General features: G+C 36.5%; 1 protein-coding gene across 1 annotated transcript in view; it reads left to right on the top strand.

Moving 5' to 3' along the window:
- The window catches only part of DTHD1 (death domain containing 1), a 74,568-nt gene that overhangs the window by 27,006 nt on the left and 26,773 nt on the right, over positions 1 to 20,789 (top strand). The window contains exons 6-8 of the mRNA XM_007178835.3: positions 1,219 to 1,383; positions 3,083 to 3,372; positions 10,743 to 10,987. Coding sequence (XP_007178897.3) covers positions 1,219 to 1,383; positions 3,083 to 3,372; positions 10,743 to 10,987 — 700 coding nt within the window. The remainder of the gene's footprint in view (positions 1 to 1,218; positions 1,384 to 3,082; positions 3,373 to 10,742; positions 10,988 to 20,789) is intronic.

The raw sequence follows: 20,789 nt of genomic DNA, 5'->3' as shown, positions 1-20,789 counted from the left end.
ACCTAGCTAGAATGGTTCTGTCCCCCTTGTGGGTTTTAGCAGCATTAGACCAGGTTTTGTTTTCCTTTTTCCAGCAAGATATTCAGTATCAAGTATTTTTCTTTCTGTAGCTTTGAGGAACAGATACCCATTTAAGTGAATTTAAGAAGAGTTTATTGTAAGGCTACAATAGGTACTCTCTGCTTTCTCTAAACTCTTTTTCCATCTCTAAAACTACCCTAATTCTTTCACCTTGGTTTTTTTCCTTTTCTCTCTTAGCATCTGCTCTGTTTTTCCTTTCTTAATAATCTCTCTGCTTATTCATATTCATAGCCCAGGGCACTACAGCCAAAGGACAATAAGTTACAATCTCTGGGCCTTTTTCTTAGTCAAATTTCAAAGAAAGAAATCAAATTGGCTGGGTGTTAGAAGTTGATCTACTGTTAGCGAAATCAGCTCTGGTTGGGGGAAAGTATCACATAGTATATACAGCCGCCTCTTTTAAGGCTTTGGGGTGGGGCAGGTTAGCAAGGAGAATTGTACAAGTAAGCTAATTAGCCATGTCTGCTGTAGGAATTAGGATGAGAATATCAATATCATTTATCCTTACTACAATTTTAAGTGCTTTACAAATTTTAACTCATTTAATCCTATGAGGTGGATGGTATTATTATACTCATATTATAGAGAAGAAGACTGAAATATAGGGAGGTAAATAACTTGTTCATGGTCATACAGTTAATAAGAGGCAGAGCCACTCAGAATTTGGAAGTAGGCAGTATTGCTCCAGAGTCTATGGTTGCTGTACCACGAGACTTGGCTATCCTAAAGCATCAGTTTACATCAGTGAATTTATTGACTTGGGATATTCCCTTAACTCTTTTGCCAGTAGTAAAATGTTTCTCATTCTCCAAAGCTCATCTTCAATACTAGCATTTTCACTTTGCAAGCTTTCCTGAACACCTTCCTTCTGCTGTTAAACCACTCTGTACATTCTCTTCATTACCACACAGATCACCTTGTCCTGTGATTGTTTAATACTGTAACACTGTGAGCTTCTGTCGAGCAAGGGCAATATATATCTTATCTTTGTGTTCCTGGTGCACAGCATAATTACTGGCACATACCATATACTTAATGAATTGTTATTTGATTATTCACTTAATGAAATAATGAATGCATTAAATATGATTTATGCTTCACAAATTTTACCAATTTCTCTTCTGCTTCCGGATATAGGACAAAAAGCACTTCCATAAGAAAACCTGGGAACAATGCTTGTGAATCTTTGAAATTATTGGGATTCAGAAGCCGAGACAGTGGTTGGTTTGTGCTTGATGGTGTCGTGGTGAGAACCGTGCAAAGTGGCTTGATATCATTTGAATTGTGTGAACATTTAGAGAGGTAATACAACAGTAAACAGTAACTATTGATGATATTATATCCTGATGGTTCATAATTGATGTTTACAGAAGTAGAATCATAGGATTAGACTTTTTATTCCTCAAATAGAAATATGAATAGTCCTTTAGGGTGTGCTTAAAATGCAAACTAGGCCTGACAAGAATACGCTATCTGTAATTTCATTCATGATAGTTTAATAGGTGTTGTTGGAAACCACTCTTAACTTAAATTTATTTTTACAGCTTTCTTCTAACTCCAAAATAGTTTTAAAATAGCACCTTCATTTCTGAAATTCCATGGAGATAGTAATTAACCATTCATATCATGCTTATCTCCTATGTATATATAAACTGAATTTGTTATTCCAGTGTCCTCATTTTGCTTTCTCATTTCCATGTTTTCTAGACAGCTCATTATGAGAAGAGTTAGACATGTTAAGGTTCCTGAGAAGTAGACACTCATAAAGAGAGGGCAATCACATGTCCAAAGATAGCCTTTATCTCATAAAGGAAGAGCTTACATCTATAATTGTCTTGGGTCAGTTCCCTAGAAAAAGAGTCTAAGATGAGAATGCAAGTGATTCTTTGAAAGAGGGCTCCCAGGGGACTCCTGTAGAGTGATGAAAGAAAGCAGGGAGGGTAAGGGAAGAAGTGGGAGAAACTATGGCTTGAGCTGAAGTTTTACCTCAGCCTGATACCTCAGGGGAGCTCTGAAGTGTGAGTACCAAGGAGGCTGGCTTTACACTCTTGCATCAGTTAGTCTTTGTCTGTGGATGTGGGGCTGTTCTGGGGGAGGGGGCTCTTGTAGAGCAATTTTCTGGAGAACAGTTGGGCAACGGGTGGGCCAGACCAGGAAGAGGGATTTGAATTAGTTTGCTAGGCTGCCATCATGAAGTATTACAAACTCGGTGGCTTAAACAACAGAAATGTATTGTCTCACATTTCTGGATGCTAGAAGTCCAAAATCAGGGTGTTAGCAAGGTTTATTCCTTCTGAGGACTCTGAGGGATCTGTCCCAGGCCTCTTTCCTTGGCTTATAGATGGCTCATTTCGTGTTCACATGGCATTCTCTCTGCGTATTTGTGTGCAAATTTCTTTTTTATGACACCAGTCATACTGGATTAGGGTGTACTCTAATGACCTCACACTGATTTGATTACCTCTGTAAAGACCATATCTTCAAATAAGGTTGCATTCCGAGGTGCTGGGGATTTGGCCTCCAACACAGGACTTGGGTGAAGGGGACGCAATTCAACCCATACAGCGTCCACCATAACAACTCTTATCACACAGTGACAGAGATGAATATTTCAATCCCCACTTAATAATGATATATATTTTTTGTCCTATTGATAGTAAACAGATTATCTCAATCATCTTTCTCTTTTTGAAGTAATATTCTTTGGTAATGCTAGTTAAAATATAATTTAAAATATGCTGCCATATTTAGAGCTAAGCTGGGGCTGGATGACTTCTTTGTTTATGGGCATCTGTTTTAGAACTTGATTTGTTTAAGCTGGTTTCCTGACTGCCAAGAGTTTCATTCAAGTCATTTATGAATTTAATCAATTAGTCATCAGAATGCTTGATTTTTAAAGGAGGTTTGGTTAATAATGGCTTTTGGGGGGTGTTATTAGTTATTCTTGATATTTTTGAAACTGGCTCTTTCCCTCAGGTTACTCCTTCTTTCTTCCATGCAGGTTTATAGTGCTTCAACTGTCTTCCATTGTGGACAATAGCTATTTGGTTTCTTTTGTGAAGTCTTTGGAGGAAGCCATGCTCAGCACCACTGTTTGCATTGTACTTTATCACCAGAAAGACAACCCACATAGAATCATTATTTTAGTGGTGCCTTCTAAAGATTTACATCAGGTGCTTAGGAACTTGCACTTGGAAGCGTGTAGTGGTCCTCCAGAGCCATCTCGCCATTTCCAAGTGAAAGAAGGAGAACAACTCCTTTTAAGGTTTACTGGAAACATATTTGCTTCAAGTAAGTATCAAGAAATCTTTTTTTTTAATAGTTTTTTTTTTAAAGTATTTATTTATTTATTTATTTATTTATTTATTTATTTATTTATTTATGGCTGTGTTGGGTCTTCGTTTCTGTGCGAGGGCTTTCTCTAGTTGTGGCAAGCGGGGGCCACTCTTCATCGCAGTGCACGGGCCTCTCACTATCGTGGCCTCTCTTGTTGTGGAGCACAGGCTCCAGATGCGCAGGCTCAGTAATTGTGGCTCACGGGCCTAGTTGCTCCGTGGCATGTGGGATCCTCCCAGACCAGGGCTCGAACCCGTGTCCCCTGCATTGGCAGGCGGATTCTCAACCACTGCGCCACCAGGGAAGCCCTCAAGAAATCTTTTTGCATATGCTATGGGCTATCAGCCGCAAGCTTCAGAAGGAGTCCACTAAACATGTTTTACTAAGGAAATCTTCAAAGAACTGAGAGGAAGCTTTGGAAAAGTAGGAAGAGAAAAAGGACTTATTTACTTCTTTCTTTCCAGTCTGTTTCTTCTCTTTTTAGGGCATGCACATTCCTTAATGGGCAGATCCTAAGTGACACTTTTAGAAATAGTCTTCTCCATAATTTGTATAGCTGAGTTCAAGCTAGGATCATCTCTTTCCTACACCAGTGTTGTTGCCTCCTAAATATTCCTCTGTTTTCACTATTAGCCATGTGAAATGGAATGTATCAATATTTCCATAGAGTAATAACAGTGATCTTTTAAAAATATAAGTCATACTTTATTACTCCCCTGATTAAAACTTTGTAATTACCTCCTATTCCACTTTAAATAATACCCAAACTCTATGTTGTCCTACAGAGAATCTAACGTGGGGTCAGTGGACTCCCAAGAGATGTGTGGATAGACTATATTCCAGCATAACTGCCTTATTTATAATTCCAGTTATTCTATTTTATATATTTAAAAGACTACGCTGGGAAGGAATCAATAAGCTTCACCAAAGTCAAAAAGGGACCATGGCACAAAAGTGGTTAAGAACCTCAGATCCAGATGACATACCCTGCTTACCTCTTATCTTTATATTTATCTAGTGATCTTTTATTTCCATTATAAATCTTACCACAACTTGAAATTACTTTACTTATTTATTTGTTTATATACTTTTCATTCCTATATTTATGTTCTTCACTGGAATGTAAATTCCATTAGGGCAGTGACTGTGTCTTTCTTGCTGTGTACCCTTGAGCCTAGAATAGTGCCTGGTATATCAAGGGCTTTCAATAAATATGTAGTGAATGAATGAATACATGATGATGCTGAGGAAGACAAACAGGGTGAGTGACTATGAAAGGTGGCAGGAGATGTGGGAGAAGTGAGGGAATGGGTGAGACAGAAGACATAAAAGGAGAGAAAGAGAAAAGGAAGAAAAAGAAGAACACAGAGAGAAAACAACTGTGTGAGAGAAGAGAGAAAAAGAGCTTTGGGGGAGTTGCCATCACAGCCATTTCTTTTGTATTGATTCAACCCTTTCTCCTTTCTAACTCCTTTCCTTGAGGCAGAATAATATCGAACAGTGTGCATGTAAAGATGAGGTGTGGGGGAAATTCAGGAATGGGTTTTGTGGGAATTTCTGGCCCAGGAGTCCTGTGATAGACTTGACTTGAAGTAAGAGTCTCTGTTTACTTATAAATTAATATAGATCTCATTGATTTTTAAATGGTGCCTATTTTCTCTCTAATTCTGGAAATTACTCTAAGCTCCACTGGCTCTTTGCTCTCTGTGGCTTCAAAAACGATGTGGCTTAAAGCTGAAGCTGACCTTTTCTTTTGGTATCTCAGAAATAAGTGAGATTCAAAGTGTCCCAATTTGAAGTATGTCTTCCACTTTCACATGCAGAGTCTCAGCCATCTGAGCCAGCTGATGGGACCTATGGAGTGAGTGACAGAATGTCAGAAAAAGGGGAAGGGAAAGGAGAGGAGGAGAGGAAGGAAGGGTGGAAGATATCCCTTCCTACTTGGCTTCTGGAGTAGAAACTACGCTAGGATAATCCCTCTAAGAAGAGAGTCAAAACCTGGAAGTGTCCCACCCAAACTAGTGATGCAACTGACTTCCTGTAGTACTTGGGACAGCAGCTGTGTTTACCTCCTGCTCCAAACAGGACAGAGTTACTGTGCTTCTCATAGGCAACGGTTGAGTGTACTATTGCCTATAATGGGGAATAGGGAGTATACGCTAAAATAAGAGTGCCTGGAGACAGGCAGCATGTGTGCGGTCCCTCCATATAGGAATGAAGAAGAACTCCTCTTCACTCAAAGAAAATGAGTCAGTCAGGATGCCAGGATCCTTTCTCCTTTGCCTTTTCTAGAGACTTATGGCCAGATCTGGAGCTTCACTGGATTTTCTCCATCTAAGAGGAGCAAGACCCTCAGTAAAGAACTGATACCTCATCCTTCCATCAGGGCCTGTGGTAGCCTCTGTAAATCTCAGATACAAACTGCCAGAGGTTGTCTGCCCAGAGGTCCTCCCCTCAATCCATCCCCACCCTCTTCCCCAGTCATCTCCTACTGTATTTTCCTGTCTCACTTATAATGATCACGTTTGGAGAAGCTTCTCCTATCTTTCCTGATTACATCTGTTCTTATTTTACTTATTCAGATCCTTATGTAATTCTCTTAGTGGACATGGTCATAGATATAATCTTCTATTTATTTTTTAATTGTTTGATCAATGTCAGTGTCTCTGATTACAGTGCCATGAAAGGAGGGCCTGTTTTATTGGTGGGCCTGCTTTATTTTAGGGAGGTGTCTAAAAGCTAGAAGTATTTGTTTGAAGAATGAAGTCAAAAGCTTTGGAACAAACTTAACATTACAGTATTATGTGATTAAAAGTATTTAAAACTTTAATTAATAAATTTAGATGACTGCCCTCTGAGAAATATCAAAATCTCTATATTCCTTATATAGAATACAGATGATTCTTTTGACTGAGGACCTTGGGACATGGAGATAATTTCTACTTCTAAGAGAAAATAAGATAGGTGTTCCTTTGGTTTTTATATTGGCCTTTGGCATTCTTCTGGACACAGCTAGAATCTGCTTTCTCTCTCTAGGTTAGAGCTGTTGATTCAGCACTTAAGCTTTCTATTGCATCACATCTAAGCCCCAGTGCTCAGAAAATTCATAAAGTGCTAGGAAACGGGCAGAATTTTATATAATGACACCTTAGCACCACTCATAACATCGAGTAATGCCCCAAAGAGGTCTGTGTGTGTCCAAGTTGCCCCAAATGCCCTTTGGCCCAGAGAAATAGTTTTCCAGACACACATGTTAGAATGTTAGAATGACCTTCCTTTCACTCATTTAACAAAGATTCCCTGTCCTTATGTACATTATATTTTACTGGAGAGACACAGAGAAGAAGCAAATAAATAATAAAATGTACAGCTTAATGAGGTGGAAAGTTCCTTACAGAAGAATAAAGGAAAGGAAATAGAAAGCCTCAGAGAGAGTGGCAGATTTGCAATTTTAAATAGACTCGTCAGAGAAAGTGCCATTTCAGCAGAGACTTGAAGATAAGAGAGAGCAAGCCATAATCCTATCTCAGGAGAATTTGTCCCAGGCAGAGCAAGAAGGCTGGGATCGCTGGATGAGAGGGAGGGAGAGGAGAGTTAGAGGAGATGAGGTAGGTACTGGTCATGCCTTGAAGGCCATTTCAAGGACTTTTCCTTTTATTCTAAATGAAGTGGGGAGCCAAGATGGATTTTCAACAGGGGTGTCACATGATCTGGGTCAGATTATATCTGTGTTGAGATTAGATGGTATAAGGCAAGTGTAGCATCAGGGAGACAGGTTAATGAGCCATTACAATGAATCAAGCAAGGGATGATGGAGCCTTAGAGGCAAAGGTATTAGAAATTGTTTCTGGTATTTTCGCCATAAGCATCTTTGCCGCAAGCATTTTTACTGCATAACTAATTAGCCATAAGGCAATTTTGCCATAAAAGGTATAATGGCAAAAAATAAAAGAGGGACATTTAAAAGCACATAATGAAACATAAAAAATGAATAACAAAATTATAAAGACTTTACTGTGAAACAAAATATTTAAATACAATTAAAATGTGTGTAGATTCATGACAATGCTGCACAGATAACTGATTTTATTTTGTGTGTTGTACCTAAGCACTTGTCTTCCAAGTCTTTTGTTCATAGTATTTTATACACTTTTTTTTACTTGTTTATCATCTTTCTGTTTGGCATCGCACTTTTTCTTATTCACTAAAACTACATCCTTCACTGAAAGAGGTATCAGTTTCCACATACTAGGATGCATATTTGTAACTGAGCTTTGTGTTGCATTGCAAAACCTTCTACACTGTTTGTCCTTTGCATATTGTCACATGTCTGTTGACAGATGTTCCAAAGTTCTATGGGAAATGTGGTTTCAACCCTGGGCCTGCCAGGCTCTCAGTCTCAGCCTCTTTCTCCCCCAGTGTAGTGTGTTTCGAAATAAGAAACCAATTCTTGGGGTAAAACATCATCATCTGTCATGATTTTTTTGTTGCATATGTCAAACCAAACTGTTAACCAGTTATTTTATCTTTTACGCAAAATTGCCTTATGGCCAGATAGTTATATAGCAAAAATGTGCTGGAAAAAAGGCTTGTGGCAAAGATGTCTACAGCAAAGATGCTTATGGTGAAAGTACCTAGAACTGGTGGAGATGTGTTAGGACACAGAAATATCCTGAGCCAGTGGTTCTCATGAGAGTCTTCTGGTTCTCTGTGTTGGTAGCATGTCACTTCTTCATGTGACTTTTCTAAGCAAAAGCATATAGGTCTATGTTTGTACTTCCTATGTCTTCAATGAAAAATATTCCAATACGCATTATTGAGAAGAAAATACATTGCTATAAGAAATATCTAGTAACTCACAAAATATAAATAAATAAATGAATAAATAAATAAATAAATAAATAAATAAATTCTTTAGTTCTTTAAATGGCAAATATTTATTGTATAGCTCCTATCCTACTATCCCTACTAGGAACTATGTACATAGTATGTTGACGAGAAAGAGGTTCTCAAAATGTCAACTAATGATTGCTTTCATAATTTTGGTATGTAATGAATGACTTTTGGTTTTACTTCTCTAAATATGCCAGAGTGGGAGAAAAAAATAAAATAATGCAATTTCTTTGTGCTATTTGTTCTTTTTTTGGTTCTGTTTTTTTCTGTGACAAAGGGTCTTCAAAATATAGTGTTACATCTTAGCAACAGTGAAACTCCAACTTAAGTCTACATAATACTTTCTATGATAACACTAAGATCATGCTATTTATTACTAGAGATCCTCAATAATTTCATCCTTATTTCATATATAAATGTGATTCTTAGAGATATACATTACAAATCTTTATTTTTTAAAATTAACTGGCAATACGAGGTAGATAAGTTTTAGAAATAGGTAGAACCAATGTGACTACGCCTCATCCTCCAATCTTTATATACTTATATACATTATCGCTTATGAGTAATTGTATACCTGGCAGGGAGTATCGTTCAAGGGGTGGAAGGAGAAATTTACTAAATTATATTCTGTTGGGACAAAAGTAGCAACATTTTTCTTGGTAGTACTCTAGTGGCATGGAAGTAGAAGTTTGCTAAGTGTTCCCACAGTGATCTAGAAACTCTTATTTACTATTTACTAGATGACATTTCAGTGACTCCAAATAATTTATCTTTTTTTTCTTTTTCCCTTTCTTTTTCTTTCTTACCAGAATGAAACTTTTAAAGCAAACCCTGGCTAGTCATGCCTGTCCTAGGATGTCCTAGGAATCTGTTTTGTTCAAGGAGCCAGGTTGCCTCTAAAATGTAGACTTATGCAAAGGGACATACTCCTATACCTTCCATAACCTGGAGTTTTTCTAATTCTAGATTTAATTGTGCTTTAGAAATTCACCAAAATGACCTCTAGCAGTCACAACAAGGAGAAAAGCATTAGTGTCATCTACATCTCTCACAGAATGCAAGAGGGAAAGGTTCCCATGAGAGAAAGAGAGAGAAAGAGAAAGCTCTGGGCAGTCAACTTTCAGGCCTCTGAGAGCAGCAGAAAGTTACAACTTAGATATAAAAGCTTCATATTGACCGTTCTTTAAAAAATTTAAGTGGGTTGTTTTTTGTCATACAAATTCAAAACAATGTAAGAATGCTTCTTCGTTCTTCTCATTTGCTGTCATTGCTATTATTTACTGAGCCTTTATTATGTGCCAGGCCCTGTGCCAATCATTCTATCCATACTACCTCATTTCATTCCCAGAACAATCCTAGGAGGTAAGTTTTTATTTCTTGTTTTAAAGGTAAGGAAGTTAAGGCTCCAAGAAGTTCAGAGATGTGCAAGAACTGGATAAATATTACGGCGTAGGTAAATATTAGAGGCTGAACATGGATCTAGATCTTTATGTCAGAAACATATTATAACCACTACATTACAGCTTACTTTTAAATTTTGCTAAGGGTAATGCACACTTGCTTTATGAATATCGTAGTGTCTGTTTTACTGTTTCAATGAGAAGGTGAAATATCCTGACTGTCATGGTAAAACCCCGAAGAGTGAAATGTTATGTTCACTAAAGCTCCATTATTTTCAGTGGACAGTTGAGAAGACTTTTACATATGCTTGTTTGGGGAGAATTCACCAGGTTTTCAGTAACTATTAAATCTAGAAACTATTCCATTTGGCAGTTCTAGGACAGCACTGTATTTCTGCATGGTGAAAATGTTTTATATATGTACTCTCCCATATGGTAGCTACTAGACAGATGTGGCTATTGAACATTTGAAATGTGGCTAGAGCGCCTAAGGAATTGAAATTTTGATCTTAATTAGTTTTAACTTTAATTTTAAAAGCCACATTTTGCTAGTGGCTACCGTATAGGAGAGCACAGTTCTAGAATGTCTGTTGTGAGGTCGTGATAGTGTGCAACGTGATATGAATAGTTAAGGGAAAGGAAAAATATCATTCTTAAAAAGTAAAAATAATTTTCTAAGTAGAGAAAGAGAAGAGTATTTCCAATGGTTTCTTGCTGTAGCAAAATGGAATAGAAAAAGAAAATCAGATTGATGATGACTCCCACAAATGCATAAAAAAAGAAAAAGAAAATCAAAGATTATTAGATCTAGAAGCAGCTAGAGAGCACCTGGTCCAAGTATAGATGAGAATCATTTTAGTAACTTATACAGTCTCAGCCTAGTGCTGCTTTATTAGGTTATGTTTTGACAAGAGGTATTGACACAAAAAAGACAAATTTTTTAAAATGAATGATTATTTGGATTTTTAAAAAATAAGTAAAAAAAGTGGTATATATTAATAGTAACAAATGCATTTTACTTCTATTTAGGCAATGGGAAGGATTATGGAAAAGACTACAAGCTTATTTTTCATTTACAAAGGAAACCTAGACTGGAACTCCAAATCAAAGAGGTGGATGAATTTGGAAACTATAGCTGCCCTCATTATAAGGGTACCATTGTAGTTCATAAAGTACCTAAAGAAAAGATAGTCCACAACTTGGATCAATCTCTTGTACTTAATGAAAACAATGATCAGTTGCCAATTTGCAAATTACCATTGAAATTGCCAAAGGTGAGTAATTTTACTTCCCTAATTACTGTATTTTGTTAATTCTCTATAATTCTCTACCAAATTCAATATTGCATACATATGGATACTTATGGTTGAAAGGAAAGATAGGAATAATGTTGATAAGGAAGGATAAGCTACAAGAGTGATAGAATGCATGTCAGGATTTCTACTTTCTTCCATATCAACTTTGTAATAGGAACAATTCAAGTTGGTCTGGTCCTGACAGTATGTTGTTAATGACTATTGAAAAAATGTCATTCATTTTCTGTAACTGATTCTGAGTAACTGAAAAAAATCATTTATAAAAACATTGAATACCTTTCAGAACACAACAATTTTAGAAAAATCATGTGGTGACAAGGAAAATGACATCAAAATATTTTCAGTGAGACTTACCAAATCCTGCACATTTGTTTTAAGAGTTAATTACTCTTTCATTTCTGATTTTGTTTATTTGAGTTCTTTTTTTTTTTTTTTTTTTGGTTAGTCTAGTTAAAGTTTTGTTAATTTTGTTTATCTTTTCAAAGAACCAACTCTTAGTTTCATTGATCATTTATACTGTCTTTTCAGACTCTATTTCATTTATTTCCACTCTAATCTTTATTATTTCCTTCCTCGATTAAATTTGGACTTTTTTGTTCTTCTTTTTCTAGTTCTTTCAGGTGTAAAGTTAGCTTATTTGCAATTTTTCTTGTTTCTTGAAGTAAGCCTGTATCGTCATGAACTTTCCTCTTAGAACTGCTTTAGCATAGATGTTGGTATGTCCTGTTTCTGTTTTCATTTGTCTATGTAGTTTTTGATTTTGTCTTCGAATTCCTAATGACTCATTGCTTATTCAGTAGCATGTTGATTAATCTCCACATTTTTGTGATTTTCTCAGTTTCTTCTTGTAGTTGATTACTAGTTTCATGTCACTGTTGTTTGGAGAAGATGCTTGACAGGATTACAATCTCCTTGAATTTATGGAGACTTATTTTGTGACCTAACACGTGACCTATTTGGAGAATGGTCCACATGCAGTTGAGAAAAATGTGTATTCTGCTGCTTTTAGATGGAATGTTCTTTCTCTCTATATATCTATTAGGTTCATTTGGTTTAATGTGTTGTTTAAAGTTGATGTTTGCTTATTAGTTTTCTGTATGGATGATCTATCATTGATGTAAGTGGAATATTAAAGTCCCTTATTATTACTGTATTGTTGTCAATTTCTCCCTTTAGGTCAGTTAATATTTGCTTTATTTATTTTGGTGCTCCTATACTGTCTGCATATATATTTATAAATGTTACATCTAGAGGAGAAGTTACAACTGATACCACAAAAATAAAAAAGATCATAAGAAACTACTACAAACAATTATATACCAACAAATTAGGCAACCTACAAGAAATGGATAAATTCCTAGAAACAAAAAAATCTTCTAAGACTCAGTCATGAAGAAATAGAAAATCTGAATAGACTGATTTCTTGTTAGGAGATTGAAACAATGATCAAAAACTTCCCAGCAAACAAAAGTCCAGGACCAGACAGCTTCATGGATGAATTCTAACAAACATTCAAAAGAATATTTACTATCTATCCTTCTCAAACTCTTCCAAAATATTGAAAAGGAGGGAACACTTCCAAAATTTTTTTATGAAGCCAATATTACCCTGATACCAAAACCAAACAAGGACGCCACGAAAAAGAGAAAATTACAGGCCAATATCCTTGATGAACGTAGATGCAAAAATCCTCAACAAGATGTTAGCAAAGTGAATCCAACAATACATTAAAAGAATCATACACCAGGATCAAGTGGGATTTATCCCAGGGATGCAAGGATAGTTCAACATCTCCAAATCACTCAATGTGTTATACCACGTTAACAATATAAAGGATAAGAATCGTATGATCATCTCAATAGAAGCAGAAAAAATTTTTGACAAAATTCAACATCCATTTATAATAAAAATTATCAACAAAGCAGGTATAGAGAAAAGTTACCTCAACATAATAAATGCCATACATGACAAGCCTACAGCAAACATCATACTCAATGGTGAAAAGCTGAAAGCATTTACACTAAGATCAGGAACATGACAAGGATGCCCACTCTTGCCACTTTTATTTAATTTAGTACTAAAGGTCCTATCTACAGTAGTTAGACAAGAAAAATAAGTAAAAGGAATCCAAAATTTTTAAAAAAGTAAAATTGTCACTATTTGCTGATGGTATAATAATATATACAGAAAACCCTAAAGACACTACCAAAAACTGTGGGAACTAATTCATCAATTCAGTAAAGTTGCAGGATACAAAATCAATAAATAAATAAATCTGTGTCATTTCTATACACTAATAATTAACTATCAGAAAGAGAATTTAAGAAAACAATCCCATTTACAATTGTATTAAAAAAAGCTAGTAATAAGTTTAACCAAGGAGGTGAAAGGCCTATACACTAAAAATTGTAAGACATTGATAAAAGAAATTGGAGAAGATACAAATAAATGGAAAAATACCCTGTGCTCATGGATTAGAAGAATTAAAATAGTCAAAATGTTCATACTAACTAAAGCAATCTACAGATTTAATGCAATCCCTATCAAAATTCCAAAGGCATTTTTCACAGACCTAGAACTAATAATTTTAAAATTTGTGTGGAAACACAAAAGGTCCCAAATAGCCAAAGCAATCCTGAGAATGAAAACAAAGCTGGAGGGATCAAGCACCTTGATTCAAACTATATTACAAGGCTATAGTAATCAAAACAGTACGGTATTGGTATAAGGACAGACACACAGATCAATGGAACAGAACTGAGAAGCCAGAAATAAACCCACACATACGGACAATTAAATTACGACATTGGAGCCAAGAACATACTACAAAGAAAGGATAGTCTCCTCCATAAATCATGTTGGGAAAACTGGACATTCACATGCGAAAGACTGAAACTAGACCAGTATCTTACACAATGCATAAAAATTAACTCACAATGGATTAAAGGCTTGCATGTAAGACCAAGAAAATCCTAGAGGAAAACATAGGCATAACCTCTTTGACATTGGTCTTAGCAATGTCTTTGTAGATCTGACTCCAAAGGCACAGGAAACAAAAATGAAAATAAACAAATTCAACTACATCAAAGTAAAATGCTTCTTCATAGTGAATGAAATCATCATCCAAATAAAAGTTGAACCTACTGAATGAGAAAAAATATTTACAAATCATATATCTGAGAAGGGGTTAATATCCAAAATATATAAAGAATGCATATAATATGACAACAAAAACAGAAGCAACTCAATTAGACAGTGGGCAGAGAAACCAGATAGACACTTTTCCAAAGAAGACATACAGATGGTTGATAGGCATATGAAAAGATATTCAACATCACTAGTTATTAGGGAAATGAGAATCAGCACCAAAATGAAATATCATCTCAAACCTCTTGTATAGAATAGCTATTATCAAAAAGACAAGAAATAGCAAGTATTGAAGAGGATGTAGAGAAAAGGGAACCCTTATACACTTTGGGGTTGGTGGGAATGTAAATTGGTGGGAATGTAAATTGGTCCAGCAACTATGAAAAACAGTATGAAGATTCTTCAAAAATTAAAAATACAACTACCATATGATTCAGCTCTTCCTCTTCTGGGTATTTATCCAAAGAATACAAAAATACTAATTTGAAAAGATATATGCACCCTATCTTCATTGCAGTATTATTTACAATAGCCAAGCTATGGAAACAACCTAAGTGTCCACTGATGGATGAATGGATAAGGAAGATGTGGTATATATACACAATGGCATACTACTCAGCAATAGAAAGAATGAAATCTTGCAATGTGCAATAACATGGCTGGACTTTTACGGTACAATGCTAAGTGAAATAAGTCAGACAGAGAAAGATAAATACCATGTGATTTCACTCATCTGTGGAATCTAAAATACAAAAAAATGATCAAACAAACCAAAACAAAAACAAACTCATAGATACAGATAACAGATTGGTGATTACCAGCCAGAGAGGAGGGGGATTTGGGGGACAAAATGGTTAAAGATATCAGTTGTATGGTGATGATTGGTAACTAGATTTTTGGTGGTGTTCACTTTGTAGTGTATACAGATATCAAATTGTAATGTACACCTGAATCGTATATAATGTATTGATAACATACCAATTTTACCTCAATTTTTAAAAAGAGTTAATTACTTTTTTCTAAAATTCTTATTCTTATCAGGAGTGTAGGAATGAATTCTCTCAACACGTGAAACAAAAAGTAAATAATTTTATTGTTGTATGTACTATTTCTTTCAGTGATCCAGGACTTGTACTTCTAAACTACATTCTAATGAGAAATATAACTGAAAAATTTATCACTCCAGAGGAAGAACAAACTTTTTATCATTTAAAGAAAGCCAGAAGTAGTTTTACATGGTTTTACTTGTGTTATGAACAGCAGAAACATGTTTTCTATGGGATTAGATCTTGTACTGATTTTGAATAAACCAGTAAAGTAAGTCATTAATTTGACAAATATTAATTGAACTTCTGAAATAGGAAATGTGCTATGCTAGGCATTCTGATAAATACAGAGCTATATAGGATAATACATGCCCTAAAGCTATTTGTCCTGGATGCAGCCACTATCCACATGTGTCTATGGAGCACTTGAAATATGGCTAGTCCAAATTTAGATGTACCATAAGTGTCAAATCCACATTGGATTTCAAAGAGTTAGTACAAAAAGATAGAAAATATTTTGTTATTTTGCTCATAATGATTTCATAGTAAGTTATAATATTTTGGTTATGGAGTTAAACAAAAATATATTATTAAAATTAACCTCATATGCTTAAAAAGTTTTTATGTGGCTAACTAGAATAGTTGAAATTGTGTGTTTCAAACTATATTTCTATAGGACATCATTGCTCAAAATTGTTTACAATCTAGCAGAGTATGCAAAACATGTATACAAAATCACCTTGTAAGATTGTGAATAATTAGACTAATGGTATAAACAGTGTACGGATAGTTATTCAGAGGAGGGAAATTGTTTTTCTGGAAGCTAAAATCAATAGAAGTTTCATGGTGGTTGTGGCATTTTATCTGAGCTTTGTAAGTTTGTAGAAATTTGGCCATTGGGAATGAAGAAAAAAGTATGTTAGGCTGAGGAAATGGAATGAATTTGACCGGGGATGGTAGGCAGGAATTCAGAATTCGTATAACCACCATTAAAATAATTTCTAATGTGCCAAACATCTTTCAAATGCTTTCCATGCACTGTGTCATTAAATCCTCACAAAAATCATATGAAGCATTATCACTGTTCTCATTTTATAGGAAACTGAGGCATTGAAATTTTAGGCAACTTGCCCATGGACCCGTAACTAAGTAAGCGTCAGAAGTGAGATTCATACCCAGAAAATCTGCTTCACACGTAGGCAACCACTGTGTGCTATTTCCTCTTTAGCAGATAACACTAGGATTCTTAGTCAAGGATACAGGATGGATTTCAGGACATTCGGGTTCTCCCAGGAAGTTGTATGACAATTTCATGTATACCATGCTTTAGTGTAGAGGTGATATTAAAATTATTTCACAAATGATAGGACATGGGTTCTTGTCATTCGCATTGAAAGTAGCCACTTGAGCAGGGTCCTAGAGTCATTAACCCTTTACTTGCTGGCTTTGGGGAGATCCTGGAGTTCTTGGGAGGCATGTGTAGGGTAGCATAGTCTAGTAAACCACTGATACTGAAAATTATATTTTAAGAATGGTATAGCTAGAGCAGTGTACACCCACTATCGGTTTTTCCTCTGTGAGTTTTCATTTCCATCTTAGGGCCTTTGCCCTTGCTGTTCCCTATGTTTGGGGGTCTCTTCCCTCAGATAGTCATGAAACTGGTTCTTATTAGTCAGGTCTCAGCTCAGCTATCACCTCCTTATCCTTATTCCTCCATCTCCTTATCTCAAGTCTCTCTTTAACTCCTGACCCTTTTAAAACTTACTTCATAATGCTTATCATCAATTGAAATTATTAGATTTATTTATTTGTTTATTTAATTTCTACTTGACTTTCCTCCTTGAGAGAGCAAGTCCCATGAGCTAAGGACCTTGTCTACCCTATTCCAGCTCTAGTGTCAGTAATTAGAACCGTGTTGGGCATATTGTAGGCACTCTAAATATTTGTGACTGGATGAATGCGGGGAGGTCTATAGAGTTCATTAGATTCTACAAGTTTAGGAACTGTTGACTTAAAGGAATACTTGAGTTCTCTCACATCAGTCATTTAGAGCCTGGCTATTCAAACACTTAGCTGTCAGGCCAAGGAGCTGTTTTGGATCAACATGAAGATTTGAGAGCAGAGAAAGGATACATCAGGGATGATCTCTTGGTAGCCTGATTTAGCACTTTACTTCCTAAGATCGCTATGTTGTTCTGATGTATGGGGTGAGCAGAGGGAGACAAGTAAGGGGGGCTGTTGGAATTCTCTGGTAGGAAGTGGTGAAAGTCTCACTGTGATGATGGTGGACAATGGAAAGAAAGACTCCTATGTGAGAGAGGACACACTTGAGGTACAAATGTGACCCAAATTCAACTTTCAGTTTGTAGTGTTTTCTCTATGGCCTATCTGACATTGTGAGTTAATTAGCCAACTTAGCCAAGCTATATAATTAAGGGGTTTATAGAGATTTTCCTCAAGGAAAGTCTGTGCTAGTGATTGTCCATATCTTGTGCATGAGCTCTTCCTCTGCTTTGATTCTAGAACAACACCCTCCACCTGCTTGCCTGAGCAGTCCCTACTGGTCATCCCATACAGCTCTGCTGAAGTGTGACTTCTCCCTGGAAGCCTTTCCTGACCTCCCCTTCATACCAAGTTAGGTGTTCCTGGTGTGTGTTTCCACAACCTTCTATACTTTTCCTATCACTGCAGTTATCTTATTTTATCATAATCCCAGCTTTCCAATAGACAAGTGTTTCTCAACCTTTTTTTGTTTGTTTTTGCCTTCCTAAGGGATCTTTAGACTGTATGTCTGTTTATGCATTGTATGTATATCTATGTTTCATACCTTAAAAGTTTAGGCTTTTTTGTCTTGCCCAAGAGCAAATTTTCTCTCCTTGAGAGTGATGTTACCTTGGTTGGGAATGAGTGCAATCAACCATACAAACACATCCACTGTCGTGCTCAATTTGTATTGTCGGTGCCGGGCATACTACACATTTGATAATTATTTGTAAATTATTAGATAAATGAGACAATTTTTCAAACCTTAAAATTGTCCAACCTTGAAATTTATCATCTCGAAACTATATTGGCACTTTTAAAAAACATTACATTTTAAATGTCTGCTGCCTTTCATATATTTATCTACAGCCAGTATGCCACCTGTTTTTTTTTTTTCTCCAAATTGGTTTGTATAGGGCTTTCCGGATTCACTCTTTTGGCCCTTTCTCATGCCTAAACTGAGTTTTCACAAGTAACTTTTTGGCATTGAGAAAGAATCTGTGGCTGGAGAAATTTCTTTCCTCATTTAAAGCTAACATATCTAAATGGGAATTGAAACCATGACCTCTGTTTTTATGAGAACAAACTTCTTCCATAAAGTTCAGAATTAAAAAAAAAGGCATCTCAGCTAGGCAGTATTAGAATGTGCTATTTTTCAGGAAATGGAAGTAGTCACATTATATGGAGCTTAGCATTAATGAAAACTACATTATGCATACATTTATGGACGTGGCATAAATTAGGTGAAGGCATCTGTCAAAACTCAAAGTGTTTTCCACAGAGAAGGCAAGCAGTAAATATTCATATATATGTATATAGATATAAACACACACGTATTCACATACAAATAATTATAAGATGTGACCTTAATGTACTACGTTTGTTTCCCAAAGATGTGAACATATCACCCATTACTTCATGCTTGTGAGGATCTCTTATTCTTCAGCCTCCATATTCCATTCATTCATATATTAATTCATTCAACAAACACTTCTTGTCTTCATGGGCCAGGCATACAGTGGTGTTCCTATGTATACGGTCTCATTCTTCCCGTGCCCCTCTACAGACTACTCTCAGCTCAGAGGGCAGAGTGAGCCTTTAAACCATCAGCCAACTCCTGCCTCTGCTCCAAACCCTGCAATGACTTGGTTTCAGATACCTGCATGGCTAACACCTTCATCTCCTTCAGTTTGATCAAATTTCATCCTCTCTCTGAGGCCCACCTTGATTCTATTTCTTATTGCAATCAGCTCCAACACACACAACCTGACACTCCTGATCCTCCTTAAATTGCTCTGATTTTTTTCTTTCCTCTAAAGCATTTTTATCTTTGAACATGTATTTCCTCATTTATTATGTTTATCATAGGAGCACCTCCACTCCACAACCAGGACATAAATTCCTTGAGGGCAGGGACCTGTATCTGTTTTGTTCACCGATGAATCACAAGGACCTAGAATAATGTCTGGCATACGTTATGTGCTCAACAAATGTTTGTTAAATGGGTGAATTCATAAATAGAGCTTGCATGTTAAATACCAAAAGTTTAAAGAGGAACATAAGAAGCATCAAGAAGAAAAGTAAATCAGCATCAGAAGATAGACAGAATTGGCAGTGGACACTTACAGACAGGATGGCCAGTAAGGGCTTCACTGTGGAGGTGTCTTCTGGGCTGAGGAGTTACAGTGACAAGAGGCCTGTGCACTCGTGCGGCCAGGAGAGCACCCAGGGAGGCAAGTGGCAAGCACCCAGACTGCAATGGGCATGAGCTTCTCATCAAGGGCTCGAAGGAAGACTATCATGGTGAATGCACACATGAGGGACAGAGAAAAGGGATGAGGTTTGAGAGACAAAGAGGGTCCTGGTGATAGTTGACATTTCAATATGATCTTCTGAAAACGACCAGAGTCAAGATATGTGAAAATGTATGGCTGAAAAGAAGGATGATTTATCTCTAAATTTGTCCTACGTGATGCTTCAAACTTCCTCATTTTACAGAATATTCAAGTCAATTCAGTTCACATTATGTCTATTTGTGCTTTGGCAGAAACAAGGCAAGTTTCAGAGAACTGTCAAAGATTTTTTTAGGTGGCAGGAAGTGGCACGCGTGTGTGCTTCTGAAATCAAGTCACATAGGTGACTGTCTGTGCTGTTCCGTTATTTGCACCAGTTTGCGTTGTGGCTGCCTTGGGGTGCTGACTCTTCCTGTCTGCTCAGAGGCTTTGCTTTGAAGGAGAGAAGGGCTCCAGGTGGCCGCTTCTGTGGACTCTGTTTGAGGCTGCAGCATCCCAGTCATACATAACCTTCACATTTACGTAAGCCAGCTGTTGACCCAGGTTTTGCTTAGCCTGAACTTCCTCTTTTTTTTTTTTAAACTGAACTCCTGACATGTGATTTCTAGTAAATAATGATACTGCTTCAACACTTACTTTCTCACCACATTAAATAACTTGCTGTGTCAAAGGGAGGAAGCATGCAGAGGCTGAGGAGACATTCAGTTCTTCAGAATCACCACTTTCTTACCACTTTGGACTTCCATTGCCATCTCGCTGCCCTGCCAGGGTTGACTTTCTTTTCTTTTTTCTTTTTTCTTTTTGGCCGCACTGAGCAGCAAGTGGGATCTTAGCTCCCCAACCAGGGATTAAACCCACTCCCCCTGCAGTGGAAGCGTGGAGTCTTAACCTTAACCACTGGACCTCCAGGGAAGTCCCTTGACTTTTTTTTTACCTGATTTTTTTTTTCCCTAACGATATGAACTACTAGAGAACAATCTTGATTAAATAAATGAGAAGTTTCCAACTACT

The sequence above is a fragment of the Balaenoptera acutorostrata genome, chromosome 5, assembly GCF_949987535.1.
Source record: "Balaenoptera acutorostrata chromosome 5, mBalAcu1.1, whole genome shotgun sequence".
Taxonomy (NCBI): domain Eukaryota; kingdom Metazoa; phylum Chordata; class Mammalia; order Artiodactyla; family Balaenopteridae; genus Balaenoptera; species Balaenoptera acutorostrata.
This window is presented reverse-complemented; position numbering and strand designations above follow the sequence as displayed.